This window comes from Triticum urartu, chromosome 3 (genome assembly GCF_003073215.2).
Source record: "Triticum urartu cultivar G1812 chromosome 3, Tu2.1, whole genome shotgun sequence".
Taxonomy (NCBI): Eukaryota; Viridiplantae; Streptophyta; class Magnoliopsida; order Poales; family Poaceae; genus Triticum; species Triticum urartu.
Window position 1 is genome coordinate 58,725,721 of NC_053024.1, and position 26,815 is coordinate 58,752,535.

The window sequence follows — 26,815 nt, forward strand, 5'->3', positions numbered from 1 at the left end:
GAGGGGGTAACCGAAATGTTAGTTTTTTTTAGGGGGTAACAGAAATGTTAGTAGTAAAAAGAACTTGTACATGAACCAGATGGGCCTCTGGGCCTTGTTGGCATGTTGCATTTCCTCCATTTCGCTCGCAGTCCTGATGCAGGCTCATCACTTGTACCACGGCAAAATTGGGCCTGGGTCGGCCCAGTACACGCACCCAGCCCACAGAAAATGGCGGGAACGGAGGGAGAAACGGCGGGAAGCACCGCCGCCAGTGGCGCGAAACCCTGACAACTTATAACCCCTCCCGCCTCCCTCCCCGCCGCACCACCTCCCCGCCATTGCTCCTAGTCTCCCGGTCTCCCAACTCCCCAAGAAGAGCGAGCGAGATCCACCGCCGGAGAAAGGCAGAGAGGATGGTGGGCCCGCAGTACGACCTCGTCGGCAACCCCCTGGGCGCGGTGCGCGCCACCTTCGAGAGGGCGGCGGCGGCGGAGTCCGGGGGCCGCGACCCGGTGGCGGCGTTCCGGTCCAAGGACTGGGGCGCCAGCGAGGTGTTCCGCTCCTTCCTCTTCGAGCAGGGCGGCCTCGACAAGGTATCGACCCCTCGTCGTCTCTGTTCTTGGCTTTATTTCCCTGTCGTGTGCACGAGATTAGGTTATCCACTCGCGATCTGGTTGGCGTCTGCCAGTTTCCCATGTATCAGGCTATCATGTTACAGATTAATCGGCCTCATCCTAGATAAATAAATCATCAAAATTTGATAATCTTATGTACACAGTCCGTGCTCCGCACTGTAAAAAGGGGGTAATGATTGGTATCAAAATGAATAGAAGGAGTAGAAGAATGCTCGAGAGCAAATGCGTTTGCGGATTTATGGTGGGGGAAAGGGATTTATTTTTGTATGTATTAGTAGACCCTACTGCACTGTTAGCAGATTTCAAAATTGTCTTTCACCAGGTGAAATGGGATTTCTTACACTGTGTGTTGCCCTTTCCAGGTTCCATTGTTGGATGCATCGAATCTCGGATTGATCAAACCCAACACCCTCGTCCGGTTCCGGGGGATGGTTCAGGACATGCTCGGGAACGAGTTCTATGCCGGGGCTTTCAAGGTACCCACATGACTCTGCTGACATTCTGCCGTCAAGCTTTGGCCACTGCTTCTTTTGCTTACCTGTATAAAACATTGTTTGTGAAGGATGGGTCTACCTGGAGGACGAACAAGTTCACAGATTTCTCACCGTTCGCGATGCCGCACCCGTGTGACTCGCATCTCTGGGAGCGCCATCTCTTCCATTGTGTGCCTGTATGTTACTACTTCCCTGCGCACTTGTTTTCATTTTATCAATTTTAGAGTTCATTGTGTGATTGGCTGGTGGAATCCATCTTGACTGTGTGATTGGCTTCTTTCAGGTGCCTGGGCAGAATTCGTGGACACTGGACTCTTCCCCTGGGCCTGACTTGCGCCAAATGGCAAACTGCTTGTCACCTGAACAAAGGGAGAAAAGGAAGAGGGATGGAGATGATGATGCCATGGATGTAAGCTCTTGTCATGTTGTTACAGTAATGCATTCTATTAACAATTTCTGTGTCCAGTAACTACCATTGGCACTAATGCATTGCTTGCTACAGGTTTTGGAAAATGGAAATGGCGAGAGTTCTTCATGCAGCAAGAAACCAGTAAGAACCGAACTTAGTTTTCTACAAGCAACTTCATGCTTGAGCTTTGTCATTTCCCCATATGATAATTTACCGTGTATCTGTTTCTGGTTTGAAGTTCATCTAGCATTTGATGGCCTAAATTACTTGTCTGGATATAGATTAGCATAATCATAAAATAGAATAAGGAACCATATCAATTGAATAGTAACATGTTTTAGTTAATTATGCTCCATTTCATGCTAATCTGAAGTCATATAGAATGAAGGGTTTGGTTATCTGACATAAAGTGCATTTGTTTTTCTCAGAAGGAAGATGACGTCCAGATCCCATCTAGTTCAGCAGAAATGCCAGCAAGTGAAAACGTGCCACAGATGAATGGGAACGATAATCATATTCCTGGAAGCTCCTTTTCATGTCTAGTGAAGGTGGGGCACCTGAACTTTTTTGTATGAAATGTACATTAGCTAATTTATTTGCCGTGCTTCCTGTTCTCGCAAGTCCTATTGCTTACAGACTTTCATGCACTGCAGATCTATGATATGCCTGAAAGTCAAGTGAAACTAAACGATGTTGCTGAGTTCATAGGGGTATACACATTTGACCCAGAACTTGCTGCTCCCAATGATAATTCGGATGATATAATGTTTGATCTCATAGAAGATGTAACAGCTCAGTTGCCTCCCAGCAAGGTATGCCTATTATAGGGTGCATAGTGCTTGATTTCATGCGTGACACAGAAACTTGAATTTCTATGCATATTTTAATATTTGCCCTGACCTCTAAAACTGTTTGCACAGGTGCCCCGTCTTCACTGTTTGGTGTGGCGAAAATTATCATCTGTTGATTTTCTAGCAAAATGTCCTGCTGTTGAGGTGAATTTATAACTTTGAACTCAGAAATGGACTTGCTGGTTTTACCATGTAATTCATTTCCTTGTGCTAATATACACATCTCTTGACCATTGCTTTATTGACATATTTTTGTTTTGATTATGCAGCCTTCACCAAGTCTCCTAAAAGGCATCCGGCAATCTTTGCTCTCACATCTCACTCTGGTATTAGGGAAAGATGACCTGGCAGCTAACTGTTTACTGCTGCATCTTCTATCCAGAGTATGTCTTATCACTGCACATTGCTTTCTTTTCATGCTTTTTGCCAGATATTTTGTATGTTGGTTTAATGATTTCATTGCCTTTTCAATATCTCTACAGCTACGAACTAGGGTGGATGTGGTCACTGTTGGCAGGCTCTCCTTGAATTTCACTGGATTTAACAGAGAAAGTGTTTCCATTTTTGGAAAACAGCTAAATGCTTTGATCCAGGGACTAATGCCGTATTCACAAGCTATTCCTCTGTCAATTGAGTATCTCAACACAGCCACACTTCAACCTAGAAAGGACAACAAGTCAGGAAGGTAAGTCCTGTTCAGTTTCCCTTTGTTTGTCCAATCAAATTCCATAAGTATGTTAATAACTCCTTGCCTTTATTGGGAGCTAACCTATAAACTGCTCTTCATAAAATTTGGTGTAGGTTGGTTACAGGAGTTCTGCAGCTACCTCAAGGCTCTCACTTGACATTTGATGAAACTCTCTTGCAATCTGGATCTTTGGCATCTAAAGGTGTTGAGAATACGGTGCTGCTTAAGAACTTGATGGAGTCACAGATGGTAATAATTCTCTCTGAATTTGTCTTTAAGACATCATACATATAAGAATGTATTGCATTATATTTCTTTAAGATTCTATGCTCATCCCATTAGAGTGGTGTGTAAGTCTTTTGTCAGCATACATATCAGTATCAACCATTTTAGGTCAGTGACTACATGATCCAACAGTGAATGAAAATTTGAATCAAAATTCACAAGCACTTAGGTGTAACCAACTGTGCACATCTAAAGTTAATTAGTGATGGCATGATACTTCAAGCATGAACCTCCAAATTATCATTGCTGGGTAATTTTTCATTTACAATTTTTGTCTGTTGTACTTACAGGTTGAGTATGATTTTGAGTACTACAAGCTGGAGATGGCGACCGATGTGCAGCTACTTACTCTTTCTGAGGGAAAATCAAACATCCTGCCTTCAGACTTGGTAGTGCCTTTTCGTCCATCCACTGTTTCTGCGGTGAATGCAACTTCTGAGGAGCTTGAGAGCTGGAGGTGGTACTTGGCCACAGTGAGGTCTCTCCCTCAGTCTTCTGAACCTGAGATTTACCAGGTAACTATCCCTCACTCCACTTCTTATTTAGCAGATTCAGAATTTCGGATTATGTTTAAACATGTACTGAGTTTGCTCAATGTTTGCATCTTAACTGTAGACGATCCAAGATGAAATGGTCAGTGCCATGCGCAACGACAGGAGCTTGGGTTGCACTGAACTTAGCAGGTAATCTTGGGCGTCTAACATGTTGCGTTTGCGATAACATGGTAGTTTATGAACCTCCATCTGACTAACTTTTTTTGCGCTGATGTGCAGATGGCTGACAATGGCTCAGATAACAGCCTCAAGCTTTGGTGAGAAGAGCCTTTCCCTGGAGCACTGGCAGATGGTGAAGGAGCTTGAGAGGCTTAGAAAGGAGAGGATGCAATGAGAAGACAGTGTCATAAGCCCATGGATGTGTGAAACTCTAGTTGTAGTAATGGCTTGCTGTGATGTGTATATTTCCTTCTACTAGGGTCTAAATCATCAAGACTTGAATCTGCACCATTGTTTGTGATCCTTCCTGTGAGTGTCATTTGACAACTCAATTATCAAGTTAAGCCTGTGTTTTTGTGAAATGTGCTCTGGTAGCTACATTCTGTCTGGCCTTGAATGGACAACTAAATCTAACATTCGTAGCATCTTGTCGGAGTAAGTGACCACGGGTAGCCTAGCCGGCTCCCCCTGGCCTTTTTGAAAAATATGGGACGATCCGGCTCTTGAGAGTCCAAGACATGGGGCCGCCTTCCCCTAGCCGGCTGTCTTCCAGGCCGGCTATCGGAAGGCGGCCCGACTACAGCCCTCATGAAGAAAGCCCGCTGCGAGAAGGCCGACTCCAAGGAGCCGGCTCCCATAAAGCGGTCGAGGTCGTACCCTCGAAGTCTGCACCCACATAACGGCGATGTGACGAGGCGTGGCTACAGTAAGGCTGGCCACCCTTGAATCCCGGAGCACGCCTGGCACAGTGCGCCGTACGGGTGGCCATGACCCGTCCGGCGCAGCACTGTTGCCACGTTGACCCTGATGTCATCCATGACGGGCTGCCAGTATGGCCCACGGGCGGTGGGCCCCTTCGGGCAGAGAGACACCCGAAGGCGGCCAGACCTCCCCCAGTCGGCCTGGAGACTACGCCAACACAACAGGCGGCGGTCGACTCCAGCATTTCACCGCCCAGCCCGCCCGCCCTGGTCGCAGTAGCCGTTCTGGCAATAGAAGAAGTCGCAGCTCCGTCATGGGCTCAATCCATCCTCAACTTCCTAATAAACCAAGATCTGTCGGCTGACGAAGTAGAGGCAAGACAAGTCCAACGCCGAGCCGGAGCATACACAATCGTCAACAGAGAACTCGTCAAGCGCAGTGTCACTGGAGTCCTCCAGCGATGCGTTGAGCAAGAGAAGGGCATTGCAATCCTCAGAGACATCCACCAAGGAGAATGCGGCCACCATGCGGCCTCAAGATCACTCGTCACCAAAGCCTTCCGCCATGGTTTCTTTTGGCTGACTGCTTTGGATGACGCCAAGGAGTTAGTTAAACATTGCAAAGGGTGCCAACTCTTCAGCTCCAAGCAACACACGTCGGCTTCAGCACTCAAGACCATTCCCCTCACTTGGCCCTTCGCCGTTTGGGGACTGGACATGGTGGTCCCATTCAAGACGGCGCGCGGCGGCATGACACATATGCTTGTCGCCATGGACAAAGTCACCAAATGGATTGAGGCAAAGCTGATCAAGAAGCTGAATGGGCCGACTGCCGTGACATTTATCGCAGATATAACAACTCGGTACGGCATGCAACACAGCATCATCACCGACAATGGCACGAATTTCGCCAAGGGAGCCTTGGCACGTTTCTGCGCGACGCAAGGCATCCAGTTGGACCTAGCGTCCGTCGCCCACCCGCAGTCAAACGGCCAGGTCAAGCGAGCCAACGGCCTCATTCTTTCCGGCATCAAGCCCCGACTGATCGTAACATTGGAGCGTTCAGCCGGCTGTTGGCTCGATGAGCTGCCGACTGTCCTATGGAGTCTGCGCACTACACCAAACAAGTCAACCGGCTTCACTCCTTTCTTCCTCGTATATGGTGCCGAGGCGGTCATCCCAACTGACACCGAGTTCGACTCGCCTCGGGTAACCATGTACACGGAAGTCGAGGCCAAGGAAGCACGAGAAGACGGCGTCGACCTGCTGGAAGAAGGCCGGCTGTTAGCCCTCAGCCGGTCCGCCATCTATCAGCAGGGCCTGCGCCGCTACCACAGCCGGAAGGTCAAGCCAAGATCCTTCCAAGAGGGCGATCTTGTGCTCCGGCTGATCCAGCGAACAGCCGGCCAGCACAAGCTCTCGGCCCCTTGGGAGGGCCCCTTCGTCATCAGCAGAGCGTTAGGCAACGACTCCTACTACCTGATCGACGCGCAGAAGCCGAAGGCACGAAAGAGAGACGACTCCGGCAAGGAGTCGGAACGACCATGGAACGCCAACCTTCTCCGAAGGTTTTACAGCTGAAATGCAGTATGTATCACGCTAACTTTTGTACTAAGTACGAGACAATAGGCCCCCCGAGGAGAGCTCGGGGCTGCCATCTTTTATCTATGAATGAAGAGTATCATGCTTATGACCTTGTCATTACATTTATTTGTTCCGTCCGGCACCGGGTTCGACTAGTCGGCCCGGGGACTGGCCGACTGGAGTTATATTAGAAGTCCTACCCGCAGTCAGACAAGTAGTGTGCCGGCACCCAAGCCTTCTCTTGCCAGAAGTCGCAGTTCGAAGAACCGGCTGTCCGGCTGGCAAGAGTTAAAGGCAGGAAAGGACGCCCACACGAAAAACGGCTAGGGACTAACGGACTAATATAACAAAAGCCGGTTTCTCTCCCACCACCGACCGACTACCAGAGTAGCCGGCCGGCCGGCTTCCATTCACTCCACTTCAATCCAAGAAAGCTCGAGTACTTGCCTCCCCAAAAGGGGAAGGCGGCAAAGGAAACAGCCTAAGGATAAAAAGCATACGTGAATGGAAACCAAACATGCACAAGTTAATATTTACATAAAAGACCTTCAAAAGGCCAGCATTCAACATAGTTTGGATACACCCCCAGTGGGTGGAACTGCGGAAGCTTAATAAAATTGTTCAGAAGGCAACAAGCAGGAAAAAACAAGGACGGCAGATTAAGCCGGCGGAGCGACTGACGAGCCGGGCAGGTCGGCGGAGACGGCAGTGCCGGCTGGAGGAGTGGCCGGCTGGCGAACCTCGGCATGATCACCGCCTCCTGCAGAAGGCGCGCTTGCGCGCGCCTCGTTGCTGGAGGCACGGTCAGGCTGAGGCTGGCTGGCTGTTCCACCGGCCGGCTCGACGTCTTCGCTTTCCTCTCCTTCGTCGTCTTTGCCTTCGTCGCTGGAGGCGACCTCTTCTGCCGAGTCTTCACCCGCCGCCGGGTCCAGCCCGAACCACTCCTCCGGCTGGGCAACGCCGTCATCATTAATCTCGGGAGCGAAGACGCTGATGTCAGTACACTCGGCGATTGTCGATGCGCGCTGAGCGATAGCCGGCCGCACCTCCGCTAGCTCTTCGTCGGCCTCCAGCCGCCAGGTGCGCAGCTGGTCCAGGTTCAGCCCCGGATACCAAGCTCGGACGAACTCCAGCGCCCGCCCAGCTCCAAGCCGGGCCGCCGACGCCTTCCAGGCCTCGAAGCGGCCAACCGCAACCTCCAGCCAGTCGGCAGTCCGACTCGGGGTGCGGGGAATCGTCTCGCTTGGCCAGAGGGCGGCCAACACCTGCGCTCCGGCGCGCTGGAGGCGGCAGAGCATACGATGAGCCGGCTGCAGCCGCGCTTGGACCGCCAAGAGTTGCTCTTTGAGCGACCGACTCGCGTCCGACGTGACTTCAGCCCCCGCCTGCCGGCGCGCTTCGCGATGGGCCTCGATGGTTTGGGCGGCAAAGACGGAGTAGCCAGGAAAGTAGTCTGCACAGAGAATAAAAAGCAGCTCAAGTCAGAACACAAGTCAGGCGGCAAGAGGCAGGCAAGGAGTGAGGAAAGCGGCTTACCGTCGATCAAATCCTCAATACGGCCGAAGCCTTCATTCAGCGCTTGCCTGGTCTCAGCCCAGCCCGCCGCTTCAGTCTCGAACTCGGCCTTCAGGGCGGCTTCGTTATCCTGCGCCTTCTTCAGAGCCGCCTTGTGGCTCTCCTCCTGGTCAGCCAGCTTCTTGGCCAGGCGGTCACGCTCCAGGACCAAGGCGTCGTACTCGGTTTCCTTGGCGCGAAGGGCGGCCTGCGCCTTGCTAAGCTGCCCCCTTAAGTCGGCATTGGCTTCTGCGAGCACGAAAGACAAAAGAAAAACTAGTAAGGTGAAGTCGTCAGGAAAGATCCGACCCGACTGCTGGCCCGAATCTCGGGGACTACACCCAGTGGGTGCGCTGACGCGCCCCCACAGGAGATGAACGAAACCAAGTACGTACTCCGGCTGCTGACCAGGTCTTCGGTTCTCCGACCCAGCTCCTGAGCCTGGGAGTTGAAGGCGGCAGCGCGGAGGTTATGATACTCCTGGAAGATTAGACAGGAGGCGAGAATAAGGTAGTCGTCAAGGAAGATCTGACCCGACTGCTCAGCAGTCGGCCCGAATCTCGGGGACTACACCCAGTGGGTGCGCTGACGCGCCCCCACGGAAGAAATCAAGAGAACAAAACAACAAAAGATAGAAGACTCACCCGGATGACGGCCCGTGTCGCAAGGAACTCCTGGGTGTATTGCTGCAGCGAGGCGGCTTGGGCCTGAAGCCGGTTTCGAATCTTTTGGGCCGCCACATTCAGCTCGCCCGTCCCGCCGCTGGGAGTCCACTCGGACGTGCCGGTGCTGGCCGCCTCCAAGGCTTCCGCCGTCTGGCTGGCACCCGTAGCTCGGTGCGGCTCCGGCGCAGCGGTGCCTCCCCCTGCGCGCCGGCGCATTGCTGGCTGCACCTCGAGGCCGGCTCCTGCTTCCGTCTCACCCCCGGCCGGCTGCTCTGGTGCCGCAGCCGACTGGCCGCCTTGGCCCGCTTCGGTTGGCGCTGCCGGCGGCGCCCCCTCCACGAAGATCACGGAGTCCTCCCTCCGCTCCATCACCGGCGGTTCTTGGTCAACCTCCTCCAGCGGAGGCACAGGAATGTTGGGGGCCACGGCGCGGAGGGGAATGGCTAGCAGCGGAGGCTGGTTGTGCGAAGCCTCCGCCTCCGTCTCCGCAGCTGCCGCCTCCGCCTGGGCCTTGGCTGCTGCATCAGCCTGCTCCTTCGTCGCCTGGGCGGCCCTTCGCTCCGCCGCCTCCCGCTCCTCCCGCACCTCTCGTGCGTTCCGCTCCGTGGCTCCCTGAGGTCGGCGCGGGGATCCATGCGGCGGGAGCCTGAAGACCCTCCAGTCGGCCCGACTACGGAGCCGCCCGGACCCCGCTCAAGGGAAAGCGGCGCCCTGTCCGGCGAACAAAGAAAGGTTTAGAAGAGTTTTCAATCGAAAAGAACAACAAAAAATATGTATCCAAGCATTCGACGACTTACGCTGAGATCGCCTACGGCTGCTTCACCGCCTTGCGGAAGCAGGCCGCCTTCGCGGCCGCCTCATCTCGCTTGGTCGCCGCTGTGGAAGCCTTGGACTTCTTCGGCCGGCTGCCGAAGAGGATCGACACGGCCCGGCGCTTCTGGGCGCCGCCACCAGCAGCCGGCGCGGCAGACGAGCTCGCGCCTTGATGATCAGGCGCCGGCTGGCGGCGCGGAGCGACTTCGACCTCGGCATCATCCGGCCAGTCCTCGAAGCCAGCTGTGAGCCCCGCGCCTCCGGCCTCGTTGCTTTCCCCCACGATGGCGTCTTCCATGGCGGCCGCTCCCAAGTCCGGGTCGTCGGCGTCGTCCACCATGCGGTCAAGGACGAGCTGGCGCTCTATCCCTGCGGCCCCGGTCGTCGGCAGAAGGAGAGGGTTCTGCTAGGGGCAAACAGACTGATCAGAGGACGGCTATCATGAGGCCGGCTACCAAAGGAAGAAAAGAAGAAAGAACTTACGACGGGCGGAGGGTTGGCGCGAGAGTACGGCCCCTTGCCGTACCGCCAATCCTCGGCGAGCTTGCAGTTGGAGATATAGTTCACCATGTAGGAGACCTCCGCATGAGGCATCTCCTGTTGGGGAACGTAGCAGAAATTCAAAATTTTCCTACGTATCACCAAGATCTATCTATGGAGAGACTAGCAACGAGGGGAAGGAGAGTGCATCTACATACCCTTGTAGATTGCTAAGCGGAAGCGTTCAAGTGAACGGGGTTGATGAAGTCGTACTCGTCGTGATTCAAATCACCGATGATCCTAGTGCCGAACGGACAACACCTCCGTGTTCAACACACGTACAGCCCGGTGACGTCTCCCATGCCTTGATCCAGCAAGGAGAGCGGGAGAGGTTGATGGAGATCCAGCAGCACGACGGCGTGGTGGAAGTAGCGGGATTCCAACAGGGCTTCGCTAAGCGCTGCGGGAGGAGGTAGATGTGTCACGGGAGGGAGAGGGAGGCGCCAGGCCTTAGGTTGGTTTGCTCCTCCTTTTCCCCACTATATATAGGGCCAAGGGAGAGGGGGGAGGCGCAGCCCTTGCCCCTTCCTCCAAGGAAGGGTGCGGCCAAGGGTGGGGAGGAGTCCATCCTCCCTAAGGCACCTCGGAGGTGCCTTCCCCTTTTAGGACTCTCCCCTTTTTCTCTTCTCTTGGCGCATGGGCCTCTAGGGGCTGGTGACCTTGGCCCATATAGGCCAAGGCACACCCCCTACAGCCCATGTGGCCCCCCGGGGCAGGTGGCCCCACCCGGTGGACCCCCGGGACCCTTCCGGTGGTCCCGGTACAATACCGATGACCCCGAAACTTGTCCCGATGGCCGAAATAGCACTTCCTATATATAATTCTTTACCTCCGGACCATTCCGGAACTCCTCGTGACGTCCGGGATCTCATTCGGGACTCCGAACAACTTTCGGGTTACCGCATACTAATATCTCTATAACCCTAGCGTCACCGAACCTTAAGTGTGTAGACCCTACGGGTTCGGGAGACATGCAGACATGACCGAGATGACTCTCCGGTCAATAACCAACAGCGGGATCTGGATACCCATGATGGCTCCCACATGTTCCACGATGATCTCATCGGATGAACCACGATGTCAAGGACTTAGTCAATCCCGTATACAATTCCCTTTGTCTATCGGTATGTTACTTGCCCGAGATTCGATCGTCGGAATCCAATACCTAGTTCAATCTCGTTACCGGCAAGTCTCTTTACTCGTTCCGTAACACATCATCCCGTGATCAACTCTTTGGTCACATTGCGCATATGATGATGTCCTACCGAGTGGGCCCAGAGATACCTCTTCGTTTACACGGAGTGACAAATCCCAGTCTCGATTCGTGCCAACCCAACAGACACTTTCGGAGATACCTGTAATGTACCTTTATAGCCACCCAGTTACGTTGTGACGTTTGATACACCCAAAGCATTCCTACGGTATCCGGGAGTTGCACAATCTCATGGTCTAAGGAAATGATACTTGACATTAGAAAAGCTTTAGCATACGAACTACACGATCTTTGTGCTATGCTTAGGATTGGGTCTTGTCCATCACATCATTCTCCTAATGATGTGATCCTGTTATCAATGACATCCAATGTCCATGGTTAGGAAACCGTAACCATCTATTGATCAACGAGCTAGTCAACTAGAGGCTTACTAGGGACATGGTGTTGTCTATGTATCCACACATGTATCTGAGTTTCCTATCAATACAATTATAGCATGGATAATAAACGATTATCATGAACAAGGAAATATAATAATAACCAATTTATTATTGCCTCTAGGGCATATTTCCAACATCTCCCTGGTGCTCAGCCGGCTTGGGTCGAAGCGGCCGCTCATCTGACAAACCATGTGAGGCCGGCTTTGGAGGGGAAGAACCCGGCGCTCCACGAAGGCGGCCACCAAGTCGGCTCCGGTCAGGCCCTCCGACTGGATCATCACCCGAAGCCGGGAGACGGCTGCATTCCCGGCCTGAGACAACGACCTGGCCCGGTAGCTCCACGAAGGTCGCCTCCCAGCCGGCGGGCCGGCTTCATAAGCCGGCAGGTTGACGTAGTCGCCTTGCTGCGCGACATTCTTCACGTAAAAGTATGACTTCTGCCAGAGCTTCACCGACTGGATCAACGGGATGGGCGGGAACGGGTTGTTCTCGCTCGCCCGCCTCATGGCAATAAAGGCTCCGCAAGGGGCGGGCACGCCCGCGACGACGGTGCCGAGCTTGCTTTGGAAGAATTCCGCCCAGAGCTCGAGCGTGGGGAGGACCCCAAGGAAGCCTTCGCACAGCGTGACGAAGGCCGACAGCAGCATCACCGCGTTGGGCGTGAGGTGATGCGGCTGGAGGTTGTAGAATTCGAGGAAGGCTCGGAGGAACCCGCTCGCCGGAAGGCCGAAGCCGCGCAGGCAGTGCGAGCGGAAGATCACCCGCTCGCCCTCCTCCGGTGCCGGCGAAATCTCCTTCTCCGGCGCTAGACGAACCCGAACGAAGTCCTCGCCGGGTAGGCGTCGCGTCTGGCGGAGGAACTTGACGTGGTCCTCATGGACGTTGGAGCCATCCCACGAGCTTGACAGCGCCATGGGGCAGCGCGGCGAGAAGCAAGACGATGTGGCGGCGGAACGGCGCGACAAAGAGTTACTGCGGCGGCGGGATGGAGAAGAAGGAAGACGAGAGGGGGTGGAGCGAGGGAGAGCGTGCGAGCCTCTGCCGCTCCCCTCCTCCCCCTACTTATAGACCGCGCGGCAGAGCCGAGGAGGCGTGGCGTGGGGGAACGTGGGGATCAACTGTGCCCACTCCCCCACGTCCCGCGATTATTACGCCCTAATGGCGTAATAAAATCACTGCGGGAAGGCGAGCGGTCCGCATGGGCCGTGGAAGATCCACGCTCGGGCCGAGGCCTAGTAGAAACGGGGCTCTCCGAAGTCGGCGCGCACAAGCAAAGCCGGCCCCTTAGGATAGGAAGCTGACCAAGCTTCTCGTCCCTTTATCAGCCTCGAAGCTCGCTCAGCTTCGGGGACTACTGTCGGAGTAAGTGACCACGGGTAGCCTAGCCGGCTCCCCCTGGCCTTTCTGAAAAAATTACGGGCCAATCCGGCTCTCGAGAGTCCAAGACATGGGGCCGCCTTCCCCTGGCCGGCTGTCTCCCAGGCCGGCTATCGGAAGGCGGCCCGACTACAGCCCTCATGAAGAAAGCCGGCTGCGAGAAGGCCGACTCCAAGGAGCCGGCTCCCATAAAGCGGTCGAGGTCGTACCCTCGAAGTCTGCACCCACATAACGGCGATGTGACGGGGCGTGGCTACAGTAAGGCTGGCCACCCCCGAATCCCGGAGCACGCCTGGCACAATGCGCCGTACGGGTGGGCATGACCCGTCCGGCGCAGCACTGTTGCCACGTTGACCCTGATGTCATCCACGACGGGCTGCCAGTACGGCCCACGGGCGGTGGCCCCCTTCGGGCAGAGAGACACCCGAAGGCGGCCAGACCTCCCCCAGTCGGCCCAAGATAGAGCCGGCTCCCCACAGCCGGCTTGCCACCTCCCTCGAAGAAGACGCCCCATTAAGGAGACAAGACGCGGAGGGGCTACAGTGATCGCCCGCTAGACGACAGCACTGTAGCCACGCTTACCTCGGCGAAGCCCTCGTCACCAAGATTGAGCAACAGTAACCAGCCACCGACAAGGCCCTGGACAGTGGGGCCTGCCTGTTGACCCAGGAGCCAGCAGCCGGCGGGACCCACCAGTCGGCGGGCCCTAGCAGTCGGCGCGGAAGCCGGCGAGCATAGACACAGACAACTGGGCCCCGTGCCCAGCCGGATTACCATTGTACCCCCGGGGGTAGGCCTATATAAACCCCCCGGGGCATCCATGCAAGGGGATGAATCTCTGCTAGTCTAAAACACCACATAGGGAGGAGAAGAGAGCAAGCCGTGCCCTTCTTCCTCCTCTCGCCAAACAGCTCAAGGAGCACCGTGTAGCTACTTGTTCATCTAGTGACCATGCGGAGACCCCGCAGAGCAGCAGTAGGGGTGTTATCTCCACGGAGAGCCCCGAAGCTGGGTAAGATTCGCCGGCGTGCATGTCTTTGCCTCATCCCGTTTTCAGGCACCGGCGATGTTTTACTAGCTCCCACAATGATAAGCCACCCGTTGGCACATGCGCACCTACCACCCGACATTTGGCGCCCACCGTGGGGCCAGGTGCACCGTCGTCCGGAGACCTGTTCTGGACGGGAACCCTCTTCCTCCCCCGCGAGCGTAGCCAGCCCGGCACGCCCGATGGCGCTTGCCACGACGCGCTACATGGCGTCACCAACGCCTGCGCAGCGAGCAGCCTCGCTGATCTCCTCGACAAGGCCCTCATCTCCGACGAGCTCGCCTCCGACGCGGGCACCGACCACCTCGTCAACCTCCTCGGCCGGCTCCACGTCTCTGGCGAGCCTGCTGTGGACTTGGAGTCGGTTGGCTCCACCGATCCGATGCCTGTCGACTCCGACACGGCCTCATTCAACATCTTCCCCACGAACATCACGATCTACAACGACCCGCTTCCCCGAGCCGATGGCTGCGACGCTGTCACCATCGAGGTGATGGTCACCGGCCACGACGGCGCCGCTGACGAGAGCGCCCACGACGCCCCGCACGCGGCGGTCCACGACTTGTCCATCCCCCTCCCGACCGACGCCGACGCTGAAGCACTGGAGGCTCGCCGCCTCGCCCTCCTCGCGGAGGGCCGGAAGTTGGTTTCCATGAGATGCCTCGCTGAGGCCCACCGACGCGAGGCCGATCGCGCCGCCTTTGGCACGCCGCCCCCAGGCGGGCCTAGCCGAGCCGGCGTTGTCAGACAGCACGGCGCTGTCGTTGCCGACACGTTAGGAGTCGACCGCCCAGTCTACGCCACTCCACTCGAAAACCTGCGCGCCGCCCAGGCGGCCGTAGACGAGCTAGACGGACTGGGGGCCGAGGAACTCCCCCACATGACCCGACGCATCCAGCAGCTGATCGATGCAGCCGCGCAGCGGCACGAAGCCGACGCCCGCGCGGAAAGCCCTCCCCCGGGCCAAGATCACGGCGCGACATCCCGGACGCCGGCTGCGGGTAGAGACCGCGCGCGGCGCGAGAAAGAGCCAGCTGCCAGCCGATGCCAAACCCGGATCTCCATCGAGCGAGACGCAGAAGGCCACCCTTGGGCCGTGGAGTGGTGGGGCAACCCCCCTCCGCCCCGGCCCCATGGAGAGAGATATCCCACCCCGCCGCCTGTTGCGCATCCGACTCTCAGCGGCCGGCTAGGTCGCCACGAAGGAGTCGGCGAGAACGACGCCCGCCATCGGATCGACCGCCTGGCGCGATCCCTGGCGCTGGAAGAAGAAGATGATGTCGGTCCGCCTTGCTTCGGCCCCCGCATCCGCGACGATCCCTTCCCCAAAGGGTTCTCGCTCCCAAGAGACACGCCCAAGTACAACGGCTCCGTGAAGCCGGAAGATTGGTTGATCGACTACTCCACGGCGGTTAGCATAGCCAACGGCAACTGGCGCGTTGCCGTGAAGTACGTGCCCCTCATGCTGCAAGGCACGTCGCGGACCTGGCTCAACAGCCTCAAACCACACAACATCAACAGCTGGCTAGATTTCACAGAAGCTTTCGTCCGCAACTTCACCAGCACCTACAAGCGGGCTCCCAAGCCCAGACAGCTCTCCTTGTGTGTACAAGGCCCCGCCGAGTCCACTCGCGACTACCTCACGCGTTGGGCCAAGCTCCGCAACTCTTGCGAAGGGGTGCACGAGGTGCAAGCCATAGAATACTTCACCGCCGGGTGCCGAGAAGGCACCCTCCTCAAGCACAAGCTTCTCTACGACGAGCCGACTACCCTCGACGAGCTTCTGGACATAGCGGACAAGTACGCCACTGCCGACTCCTCAATGAAGACCGAGCTCCGGGTAGACGCATCCGGGAAAGTACTCAACCCGACGCCCAAGACGCCGGCTGGGGATTCCGGCCGACGCCCACACTTGAACGACCACAAGCGCAAGGGCCCCGCGCCGCCTCCTGTCAGCCGGCAGGTGGCCACAGTCGAAGACGTGCCGCCCGAAGGGCGGCCCGCGCCCAAGAAACCCAAGGGCGGCAGGCCGGCTTGGCAGCCGGCCTTTTCCTACGAGCAAACTCTCGACGCCCCGTGCAAGTTCCACAGCGGCGCGAAGCCGTCCAACCACACAACCCGGAAGTGCCACTGGCTCACCCGAATCTCTAAAGGCGAAGGGCTCGCACTGCCTCCGCCTGCCGGTCCGCCACCTCCGGCTCCACAGCCGCCGACCGCTTGGCCCGCAGTCGGAGCCGTGCATGACGAGTTCCCCGACGAGCATGCCGCCTATATCATCTTTACAAGTCAGCCCGAAGACCGGCGCAGCAAACGCCGAGAGCACCAAGAAGTCAACATGGTTGCTGCCAACCCCGCCGAGCACATGCACTGGTCAGAAAAACCTATCAGCTGGAGCCGGACCGACCACCCAGAGGTGATGCCGTCTCCCGGCTCTTATGCGTTGGTTTTGGATGCCACCCTTGCAATGGACAGACGCGCTGCCCGATTCTCCCGCGTGCTGATAGACGGCGGGAGCAGCATCAACATCCTGTACCGTGACACCATGGAGAAGCTGAATGTCAAGACGAAGCAACTCATGCCTACTCGGACTGTGTTCCACGGCATCGTACCCGGCCTGTCCTGCGCCCCCATGGCCAAGATCAAGATTGATGTACTTTTTGGGGACAAGGAGCATTTCCGCCGGGAAGCGATCTGGTTTGAAGTGGTGGACCTGGAGAGCCCTTACCATGCATTGCTTGGCCGACCTGCCTTGGCCAAGTTCATGGCAGTTCCCCACTATGCATACCTCAAGATGAAGATACCAAGCACCAAAGGCGTCATCACCGTAGCCGGCGATTACAAGAAGTCCTCCGAGTGCGCAGCAGCCAGCAGCCGGCTGGCCGAGTCCCTTGTGATTGCCGAAGAGAAGAAGATGTTGGACCGGGTCGTGGCCATGGCCGGCAAGCAGTCGGCCCTGTCCCCCGATCCCAAGGAGTATAATGCCCAAGGATCTTTCCAGCCGGCCAAGGAGACGAAGAAGATACCTCTTGACCCCGAGCACCCAGAGAGGTTTGCCGTCATCGGGGCAAACCTAAACAGCAAATAGGAAGGCGAGCTCGCCGACTTCCTCCGTGAGAATCAGGACATCTTTGCATGGTCCCCCAACGACATGCTGGGTGTTCCGAAGGAATTCGCCGAGCACAAATTACACGTCCGAGAAGACGCCAAACCAGTCAAACAACCCCTCCGCCGACTGTCGGAGGAGAAACGCAGGATTGTGGGAGAGGAGATAGCCCGGCTTCTGGCAGCCGGCTTCATTATGGAAGTTCTCTTTCCAGAGTGGCTCGCCAACCCGGTCCTCGTGCTAAAGAAGAACAACAAGTGGCACATGTGTATAGACTACACGAGCCTCAACAAGGCCTGCCCCAAAGATCCCTTTGCCCTGCCAAGGATTGACCAAGTGATAGACTCCACGGCCGGATGCGAGCTGTTGAGTTTCTTGGATGCTTACTCAGGATACCACCAGATAAAGTTAGATCCGGCTGACCGCCTGCAGACCGCCTTCATCACGCCATTCGGAGCCTTCTGCTACCTGACTATGACATTCGGCTTGAGAAATGCCGGTGCCACTTTTCAGCGTTGCACGCAGAAGTGCCTCCTCAAGCAGCTCAGCAGAAATGCTCACGTCTACGTAGATGACATTGTGGTGAAGACGGAGAAGCGCGGCAGCTTGCTGGAAGAGCTCAAGGAAACATTTGAGAACCTACACCGGTTCCAAATCAAGCTTAACCCCGAGAAATGCGTGTTCGGAGTGCCAGCCGGCCAACTCCTAGGCTTCCTGGTCTCCGAACGCGGCATCGAATGCAACCCCGTAAAGATCAAGGCCATTGAGAGAATGGCGATTCCCACTAAACTTCGAGACGTCCAGAAGTTTACCGGATGCTTGGCCTCCCTGAACCGCTTCATCAGCCGGCTCGGAGAGAAAGCTCTTCCCCTCTACCGCCTCATGAAGAAGACCAACCACTTCGAGTGGAATGACCAAGCCGATCAAGCTTTTCACGAGCTGAAGAAGATGCTGGCCACGCCGCCTGTCCTGGCGGCGCCGACTGAGAAAGAGCCCATGCTCCTCTACATTGCTGCAACCAGCCGGGTGGTCAGCACCGTCATCGTAGTCCAACGCCCAGAAGAAGGCCGAGCCCAGCCGGTCCAGAGGCCGGTGTACTATTTGAGCGAGGTACTGACCGCCTCGAAGCAGAATTACCCGCACTACCAAAAGATGTGTTATGGCGTGTACTTCGCCGCCAAGAAACTGAAGCCCTACTTCCAAGAGCATCCCATCACGGTCGTATGCACCGCCCCGCTGGCCGAGATCATAGGCAGCCCAGATGCATCCGGCCGGGTGGCGAAATGGGCCATCGAGCTGGCCCCTTACGCGATCTTCTACCAGCCTCGCACCGCCATCAAATCCCAAGCATTGGCCGACTTCCTCGTCGACTGGGCCGAGACCCAGTACCTTCCGCCAGCTCCCGACTCCACTCATTGGCGCATGCACTTCGATGGGTCCAAGATGCGCACCGGCTTGGGAGCCGACATCGTCCTCACCTCTCCCAAAGGCGACAAGCTCAGATACACGCTGCAAATCCACTTTGCCGCCTCCAACAATGTAGCCGAGTACGAGGCGCTCATACACGGGCTCCGGCTTGCCAAAGGGCTTGGCATTCGCCAGATCCTATGTTATGGCGACTCAGACTTGGTGGTCCAGCAATCATCCGGCGACTGGGACGCCAAGGACGCAAATATGGCAAGCTACCGCTTCCTCGTTCAGCAGATCAGTGGGTATTTTGAAGGATGCGAGTTCCTCCACGTACTGCGAGCCGACAACGAGCCAGCTGATGCTCTGGCTCGAATAGGCTCCACCCGGCAAGCAATACCAACTGGCGTCTCTCTACAACGCCTCCTCAAGCCGTCTATCAAGCCTTCTCTAGAGTCCGATTCCATCTTCGTGCCGCCTGAACCCGACGCGGCCGGGTCCGGCTCGAAGAGCCAAGCAGGTGACCCGGGGACTTCGATAGTCGGCCCAGGGACGTCAGCAGGCGGCTCGGGGACTTCCGTAGTTACGCCCGACCCGGGGACTGCCTCACCCGGCTCGGGGACTGCGGTAGTCGGCCCGGAGACTACACCAACACAACAGGCGGCGGCCGACTCCAGCATTTCACCGCCCAGCCCGCCCGCCCTGGTCGCAGTAGCCGTTCTGGCAATAGAAGAAGTCGCAGCTCCGTCATGGGCTCAATCCATCCTCAACTTCCTAATAAACCAAGATCTGTCGGCTGACGAAGTAGAGGCAAGACAAGTCCAACGCTGAGCCGGAGCATACACAATCGTCAACAGAGAACTCGTCAAGCGCAGTGTCACTGGAGTCCTCCAGCGATGCGTTGAGCAAGAGAAGGGCATTGCAATCCTCAGAGACATCCACCAAGGAGAATGCGGCCACCATGCGGCCTCAAGATCACTCGTCACCAAAGCCTTCCGCCATGGTTTCTTTTGGCCGACTGCTTTGGATGACGCCAAGGAGTTAGTTAAACATTGCAAAGGGTGCCAACTCTTCAGCTCCAAGCAACACACGTCGGCTTCAGCACTCAAGACCATTCCCCTCACTTGGCCCTTCGCCGTTTGGGGACTGGACATGGTGGGCCCATTCAAGACGGCGCGCGGCGGCATGACACATCTGCTTGTCGCCGTGGACAAATTCACCAAATGGATTGAGGCAAAGCCGATCAAGAAGCTGAATGGGCCGACTGCCGTGACATTTATCACAGATATAACGACTCGGTACGGCATACCACACAGCATCATCACCGACAATGGCACGAATTTCGCCAAGGGAGCCTTGGCACGTTTCTGCGCGACGCAAGGCATCCAGTTGGACCTAGCGTCCGTCGCCCACCCGCAGTCAAACAGCCAGGTCGAGCGAGCCAACGGCCTCATCCTTTCCGGCATCAAGCCCCGACTGATCGTACCATTGGAGCGTTCAGCCGGTTGTTGGCACGATGAGCTGCCGACTGTCCTATGGAGTCTGTGCACTACACCAAACAAGTCAACCGGCTTCACTCCTTTCTTCCTCGTATATGGTGCCGAGGCGGTCATCCCAACTGACACCGAGTTTGACTCGCCTCGGGTAACCATGTACACGGAAGCCGAGGCCAAGGAAGCACGAGAAGACGGTGTCGACCTGCTGGAAGAAGGCCGGCTGTTAGCCCTCAGCCAGTCCGCCATCTATCAGCAGGGCCTGCGCCGCTACCACAGCCGGAAGGTCAAGCCAAGATCCTGCCAAGAGGGCGATCTTGTGCTCCGGCTGATCCAGCGAACAGCCGGCCAGCACAAGCTCTCGGCCCCTTGGGAGGGCCCCTTCGTCATCAGCAGAGCCTTAGGCAATGACTCCTACTACCTGATCGACGCACAGAAGCCGAAGGCACGAAAGAGAGACGACTCCGGCAAGGAGTTGGAACGACCATGGAACGCCAACCTCCTCCGAAGGTTTTACAGCTGAAATGCAGTATGTATCACGCTAACTTTTGTACTAAGTACGAGACAATAGGCCCCCCGAGGAGAGCTCGGGGACTGCCATCTTTTATCTATGAATGAAGAGTATCATGCTTATGACCTTGTCATTACATTTATTTGTTCCGTCCGGCACCGGGTTCGACTAGTCGGCCCGGGGACTGGCCGACTGGAGTTATATTAGAAGTCCTACCCGCAGTCAGACAAGTAGTGTGCCGGCACCCAAGCCTTCTCTTGCCAGAAGTCGCAGTTCGAAGAACCGGCTGTCCGGCTGGCAAGAGTTAAAGGCAGGAAAGGACGCCCACACGAAAAACGGCTAGGGACTAACGGACTAATATAACAAAAGCCGGTTTCTCTCCCACCACCGACCGACTACCAGAGTAGCCGGCCGGCCGGCTTCCATTCACTCCACTTCAATCCAAGAAAGCCTCGAGTACTTGCCTCCCAAAAGGGGAAGGCGGCAAAGGAAACAGCCTAAGGATAAAAAGCATACACGTGAATGGAAACCAAACATGCACACAATAATATTTACATAAAAGACCTTCAAAAGGCCAGCATTCAACATAGTTTGGATACACCCCCAGTGGGTGGAACTGCGAAGCTTAATAAAATTGTTCAGAAGGCAACAAGCAGGAAAAAACAAGGACGGCAGATTAAGCCGGCGGAGCGACTGACGAGCCGGGCAGGTCGGTGGAGACGGCAGTGCCGGCTGGAGGAGTGGCCGGCTGGCGAACCTCGGCATGATCACCGCCTCCGCAGAAGGCGCGCTTGCGCGCGCCTCGTTGCTGGAGGCACGGTCAGGCTGAGGCTGGCTGGCTGTTCCACCGGCCGGCTCGACGTCTTCGCTTTCCTCTCCTTCGTCGTCTTCGCCTTCATCGCTGGAGGCGATCTTCTGCCGAGTCTTCACCCGCCGCCGGGTCCAGCCCGAACCACTCCTCCGGCTGGGCAACGCCGTCATCATTAATCTCGGGAGCGAAGACGCTGATGTCAGTACACTCGGCGATTGTCGATGCGCGCTGAGCGATAGCCGGCCGCACCTCCGCTAGCTCTTCGTCGGCCTCCAGCCGCCAGGTGCGCAGCTGGTCCAGGTTCAGCCCCGGATACCAAGCTCGGACGAACTCCAGCGCCCGCCCAGCTCCAAGCCGGGCCGCCGACGCCTTCCAGGCCTCGAAGCGGCCAACCGCAACCTCCAGCCAGTCGGCAGTCCGACTCGGGGTGCGGGGAATCGTCTCGCTTGGCCAGAGGGCGGCCAACACCTGCGCTCCGGCGCGCTGGAGGCGGCAGGAGCATACGATGAGCCGGCTGCAGCCGCGCTTGGACCGCCAAGAGTTGCTCTTGAGCGACCGACTCGCGTCCGACGTGACTTCAGCCCCCGCCTGCCGGCGCGCTTCGCGATGGGCCTCGATGGTTTGGGCGGCAAAGACGGAGTAGCCAGGAAAGTAGTCTGCACAGAGAATAAAAAGCAGCTCAAGTCAGAACACAAGTCAGGCGGCAAGAGGCAGGCAATGAGCGAGGAAAGCGGCTTACCATCGATCAAATCCTCAATACGGCCGAAGCCTTCATTCAGCGCTTTCCTGGTCTCAGCCCAGCCCGCCGCTTCAGTCTCGAACTCGGCCTTCAGGGCGGCTTCGTTATCCTGCGCCTTCTTCAGAGCCGCCTTGTGGCTCTCCTCCTGGTCAGCCAACTTCTTGGCCAGGCGGTCACGCTCCAGGACCAAGGCGTCGTACTCGGTTTCCTTGGCGCGAAGGGCGGCCTGCGCCTCGCTAAGCTGTCCCCTTAAGTCGGCATTGGCTTCTGCGAGCACGAAAGACAAAAGAAAAACCAGTAAGGTGAAGTCGTCAGGAAAGATCCGACCCGACTGCTCAGCAGTCGGCCCGAATCTCGGGGACTACACCCAGTGGGTGCGCTGACGCGCCCCCACAGGAGATGAACGAAACCAAGTACGTACTCCGGCTGCTGATCAGGTCTTCGGTTCTCCGACCCAGCTCCTGAGCCTGGGAGTTGAAGGCGGCAGCGCGGAGGTTATGATACTCCTGGAAGATTAGACAGGAGGCGAGAATAAGGTAGTCGTCAAGGAAGATCTGACCCGACTGCTCAGCAGTCGGCCCGAATCTCGGGGAGTACACCCAGTGGGTGCGCTGACGCGCCCCCACGGAAGAAATCAAGAGAACAAAACAACAAAAGATAGAAGACTCACCCGGATGACGGCCCGTGTCACAAGGAACTCCTGGGTGTATTGCTGCAGTGAGGCGGCTTGGGCCTGAAGCCGGTTCCGAATCTCTTGGGCCGCCACATTCAGCTCGCCCGTCCCGCCGCTGGGAGTCCACTCGGACGTGCCGGTGCTGGCCGCCTCCAAGGCTTTCGCCGTCTGGCTGGCACCCGTAGCTCGGTGCGGCTCCGGCGCAGCGGTGCCTCCCCCTGCGCGCCGGCGCATTGCTGGCTGCACCTCGAGGCCGGCTCCTGCTTCCGGCTCACCCCCGGCCGGCTGCTCTGGTGCCGCAGCCGACTGGCCGCCTTGGCCCGCTCCGGTTGGCGCTGCCGGCGGCGCCCCCTCCACGAAGATCACGGAGTCCTCCCTCCGCTCCATCACCGGCGGTTCTTGGTCGACCTCCTCCAGCGGAGGCACAAGAATGTTGGGGGCCACGGCGCGGAGGGGAATGGCTAGCAGCGGAGGCTGGTTGTGCGAAGCCTCCGCCTCCGTCTCCGCAGCTGCCGCCTCCGCTCGGGCCTTGGCTGCTGCATCGGCCTGCTCCTTCGTCGCCTGGGCGGCCCTTCGCTCCGCCGCCTCCCGCTCCTCCCGCACCTCTCGTGCGTTCCGCTCCGTGGCTCCCTGAGGTCGGCGCGGGGATCCACGCGGCGGGAGCCTGAAGACCCTCCAGTCGGCCCGACTACGGAGCCGCCCGGACCCCACTCAAGGGAAAGCGGCGCCCTGTCCGGCAAACAAAGAAAGGTTTAGAAGAGTTTTCAGTCGAAAAGAACAACAAAAAATATGTATCCAAGCATTCGACGACTTATGCTGAGATCGCCTGCGGCTGCTTCACCGCCTTGCGGAAGCGGCCCGCCTTCGCGGCCGCCTCATCTCGCTTGGTCGCCGCTGTGGAAGCCTTGGACTTCTTCGGCCGGCTGCCGAAGAGGATCGACACGGCCCGACGCTTCTGGGCGCCGCCGCCAGCAGCCGGCGCGGCAGACGAGCTCGCGCCTTGATGATCAGGCGCCGGCTGGCGGCGCGGAGCGACTTCGACCTCGGCATCATCCGGCCAGTCCTCGAAGCCGGCCGTGAGCCCCGCGCCTCCGGCCTCGTCGCTTTCCCCCACGATGGCGTCTTCCATGGCGGCCGCTCCCAAGTCCAGGTCGTCGGCGTCATCCACCGTGCGGTCAAGGACGAGCTGGCGCTCTATCCCTGCGGCCCCGGTCGTCGGCGGAAGGAGAGGGTTCTGCTAGGGGCAAACCGACTGATCAGAGGCCGGCTATCATGAGGCCGGCTACCAAAGGAAGAAAAGAAGAAAGAACTTACGACGGACGGAGGGTTGGCGCGAGAGTACGGCCCCTTGCCGTACCGCCAATCCTCGGCGAGCTTGCAGTTGGAGATATAGTTCACCATGTAGGAGACCTCCGCATGAGGCATCTCCCTCGTGCTCATCCGGCTTGGGTCGAAGCGGCCGCTCATCTGACAAACCATGTGAGGCCGGCTTTGGAGGGGAAGAACCCGGCGCTCCACGAAGGCGGCCACCAAGTCGGCTCCGGTCAGGCCCTCCGACTGGATCATCACCCGAAGCCGGGAGACGGCTGCGTTCCCGGCCTGAGACAACGACCTGGCCCGGTAGCTCCACGAAGGTCGCCTCCCAGCCGGCGGGCCGGCTTCATAAGCCGGCAGGTTGACGTAGTCGCCTTGCTGCGCGACATTCTTCACGTAAAAGTATGACTTCTGCCAGAGCTTCACCGACTGGATCAGCGGGATGGGCGGGAACGGGTTGTTCTCGCTCGCCCGCCTCATGGCAATAAAGGCTCCGCAAGGGGCGGGCACGCCCGCGACGACGGTGCCGAGCTTGCTTTGGAAGAATTCCGCCCAGAGCTCGAGCGTGGGGAGGACCCCAAGGAAGCCTTCGCACAGCGTGACGAATGCCGACAGCAGCATCACCGCGTTGGGCGTGAGGTGATGCGGCTGGAGGTTGTAGAATTCGAGGAAGGCTCGGAGGAACACGCTCGCCGGAAGGCCAAAGCCGCGCAGGCAGTGCGAGCAGAAAATCACCCGCTCGCCCTCCTCCGGTGCCGGCGAAATCTCCTTCTCCGGCGCTAGACGAACCCGAACGAAGTCCTCGCCGGGCAGGCGTCGCGTCTGGCGGAGGAACTTGATGTGGTCCTCATGGACGTTGGAGCCATCCCACGAGCTTGACAGCGCCATGGGGCAGCGCGGCGAGAAGCAAGACGATGCGGCGACGGAACGGCGCGGCAAAGAGTTACTGCGGCGGCGGGAAGGAGAAGAAGGAAGACGAGAGGGGGTGGAGCGAGGGAGAGCGTGCGAGCCTCTGCCGCTCCCCCTCCTCCCCCTACTTATAGACCGCGCGGCGGAGCCGAGGAGGCGTGGCGTGGGGGAACGTGGGGATCAACTGTGCCCACTCCCCCACGTCCCGTGATTATTACGCCCTAATGGCGTAATAAAATCATTGCGGGAAGGCGAGCGGTCCGCATGGGCCGTGGAAGATCCACGCTCGGGCCGAGGCCTAGTAGTGGCGGGCCCGGGCCTGCGGCGGCGTCCTGTCGCGCGCGTGCACTGGCAGGGTTTCCTTGCCACGTGGCCCGCGGGATGGCCTACGGACAGCTCGCAGGTCGACCGCGTTCCCGCCTACGAGAAACGGGGCTCTCCGAAGTCGGCGCGCACAAGCAAAGCCGGCCCCTCAGGATAGGAAGCTGACCAAGCTTCTCGTCCCTTTATCAGCCTCGAAGCTCGCTCAGCTTCGGGGACTACTGTCGGAGTAAGTGACCACGGGTAGCCTAGCCGGCTCCCCCTGGCCTTTCTGAAAAAATTACGGGCCGATCCGGCTCTCGAGAGTCCAAGACATGGGGTCGCCTTCCCCTGGCCGGCTGTCTCCCAGGCCGGCTATTGGAAGGCGGCCCGACTACAGCCCTCATGAAGAAAGCCGGCTGCGAGAAGGCCGACTCCAAGGAGCCGGCTCCCATAAAGCGATCGAGGTCGTACCCTCGAAGTCTGCACCCACATAACGGCGATGTGACGGGGCGTGGCTACAGTAAGGCTGGCCACCCCCGAATCCCGGAGCACGCCTGGCACAGTGCGCCGTACGGGTGGGCATGACCCGTCCGACGCAGCACTGTTGCCACGTTGACCCTAATGTCATCCACGACGGGCTGCCAGTACGGCCCACGGGCGGTGGGCCCCTTCGGGCAGAGAGACACCCGAAGGCGGCCATACCTCCCCCAGTCGGCCCAAGATAGAGCCGGCTCCCCACAGCCGGCTTGCCACCTCCCTCGAAGAAGACGCCCCATTAAGGAGACAAGACGCGGAGGGGCTACAGTGATCGCCCGCCGGACGGCAGCACTGTAGCCACGCTTACCTCGGCGAAGCCCTCATCACCAAGATTGAGCAACAGTAACCAGCCACCGACAAGGCCCTGGACAGTGGGGCCTGCCTGTCGACCCAGGAGCCAGCAGCCGGCGGGACCCACCAGTCGGCGGGCCCCAACAGTCGGCGCGGAAGCCGGCGAGTATAGACACAGACAGCTCGGCCCCGTGCCCAGCCGGATTACCATTGTACCCCCGGGGGGTAGGCCTATATAAACCCCCCGGGGCATCCATGCAAGGGGGATGAATCTCTGCTAGTCTCAAACACCACATAGGGAGGAGAAGAGAGCAAGCCGTGCCCTTCTTCCTCCTCTCGCCAAACAGCTCAAGGAGCACCGTGTAGCTACTTGTTCATCTAGTGACCATGCGGAGACCCCACAGAGCAGCAGTAGGGGTGTTATCTCCACGGAGAGCCCCGAAGCTGGATAAGATTCGCCGGCGTGCATGTCTTCGCCTCATCCCGTTTCCAGGCACCGGCGATGTTTTACTGGCTCCCACAATGATAAGCCACCCGTTGGCACATGTCGCACCTACCACCCAACACATCTGGTGCTATTCTGCCCTTGAATGGATTACTAAATCTAACACTTTCAGTTTCTTCAGTTCACTTCTAACTCTGGAGAATTTAATGTGAATTGAAATGTGTATTTCTGGTACCAAGTATGTTAACAACCCAATCTCATCAATCTTTTCATATCAAAATCCAGGA

At 57.8% G+C, this 26,815-nt stretch overlaps 1 protein-coding gene across 1 annotated transcript; it reads left to right on the forward strand.

The window, feature by feature from the left end:
• The first annotated feature begins 298 nt into the window (after positions 1 to 298).
• LOC125542829 (mini-chromosome maintenance complex-binding protein-like) lies at positions 299 to 4,419 on the forward strand. The gene is made up of 14 exons (XM_048706037.1): positions 299 to 575; positions 980 to 1,093; positions 1,180 to 1,287; positions 1,395 to 1,520; positions 1,614 to 1,661; positions 1,949 to 2,068; positions 2,174 to 2,332; positions 2,441 to 2,515; positions 2,641 to 2,754; positions 2,854 to 3,056; positions 3,173 to 3,308; positions 3,635 to 3,859; positions 3,960 to 4,027; positions 4,118 to 4,419. The coding sequence occupies exons 1-14, from the start codon at positions 396 to 398 to the stop codon at positions 4,230 to 4,232; spliced, it is 1,791 nt and encodes a 596-aa protein (XP_048561994.1). The 5' UTR covers positions 299 to 395; the 3' UTR covers positions 4,233 to 4,419.
• The last annotated feature ends 22,396 nt before the right edge of the window (positions 4,420 to 26,815 follow it).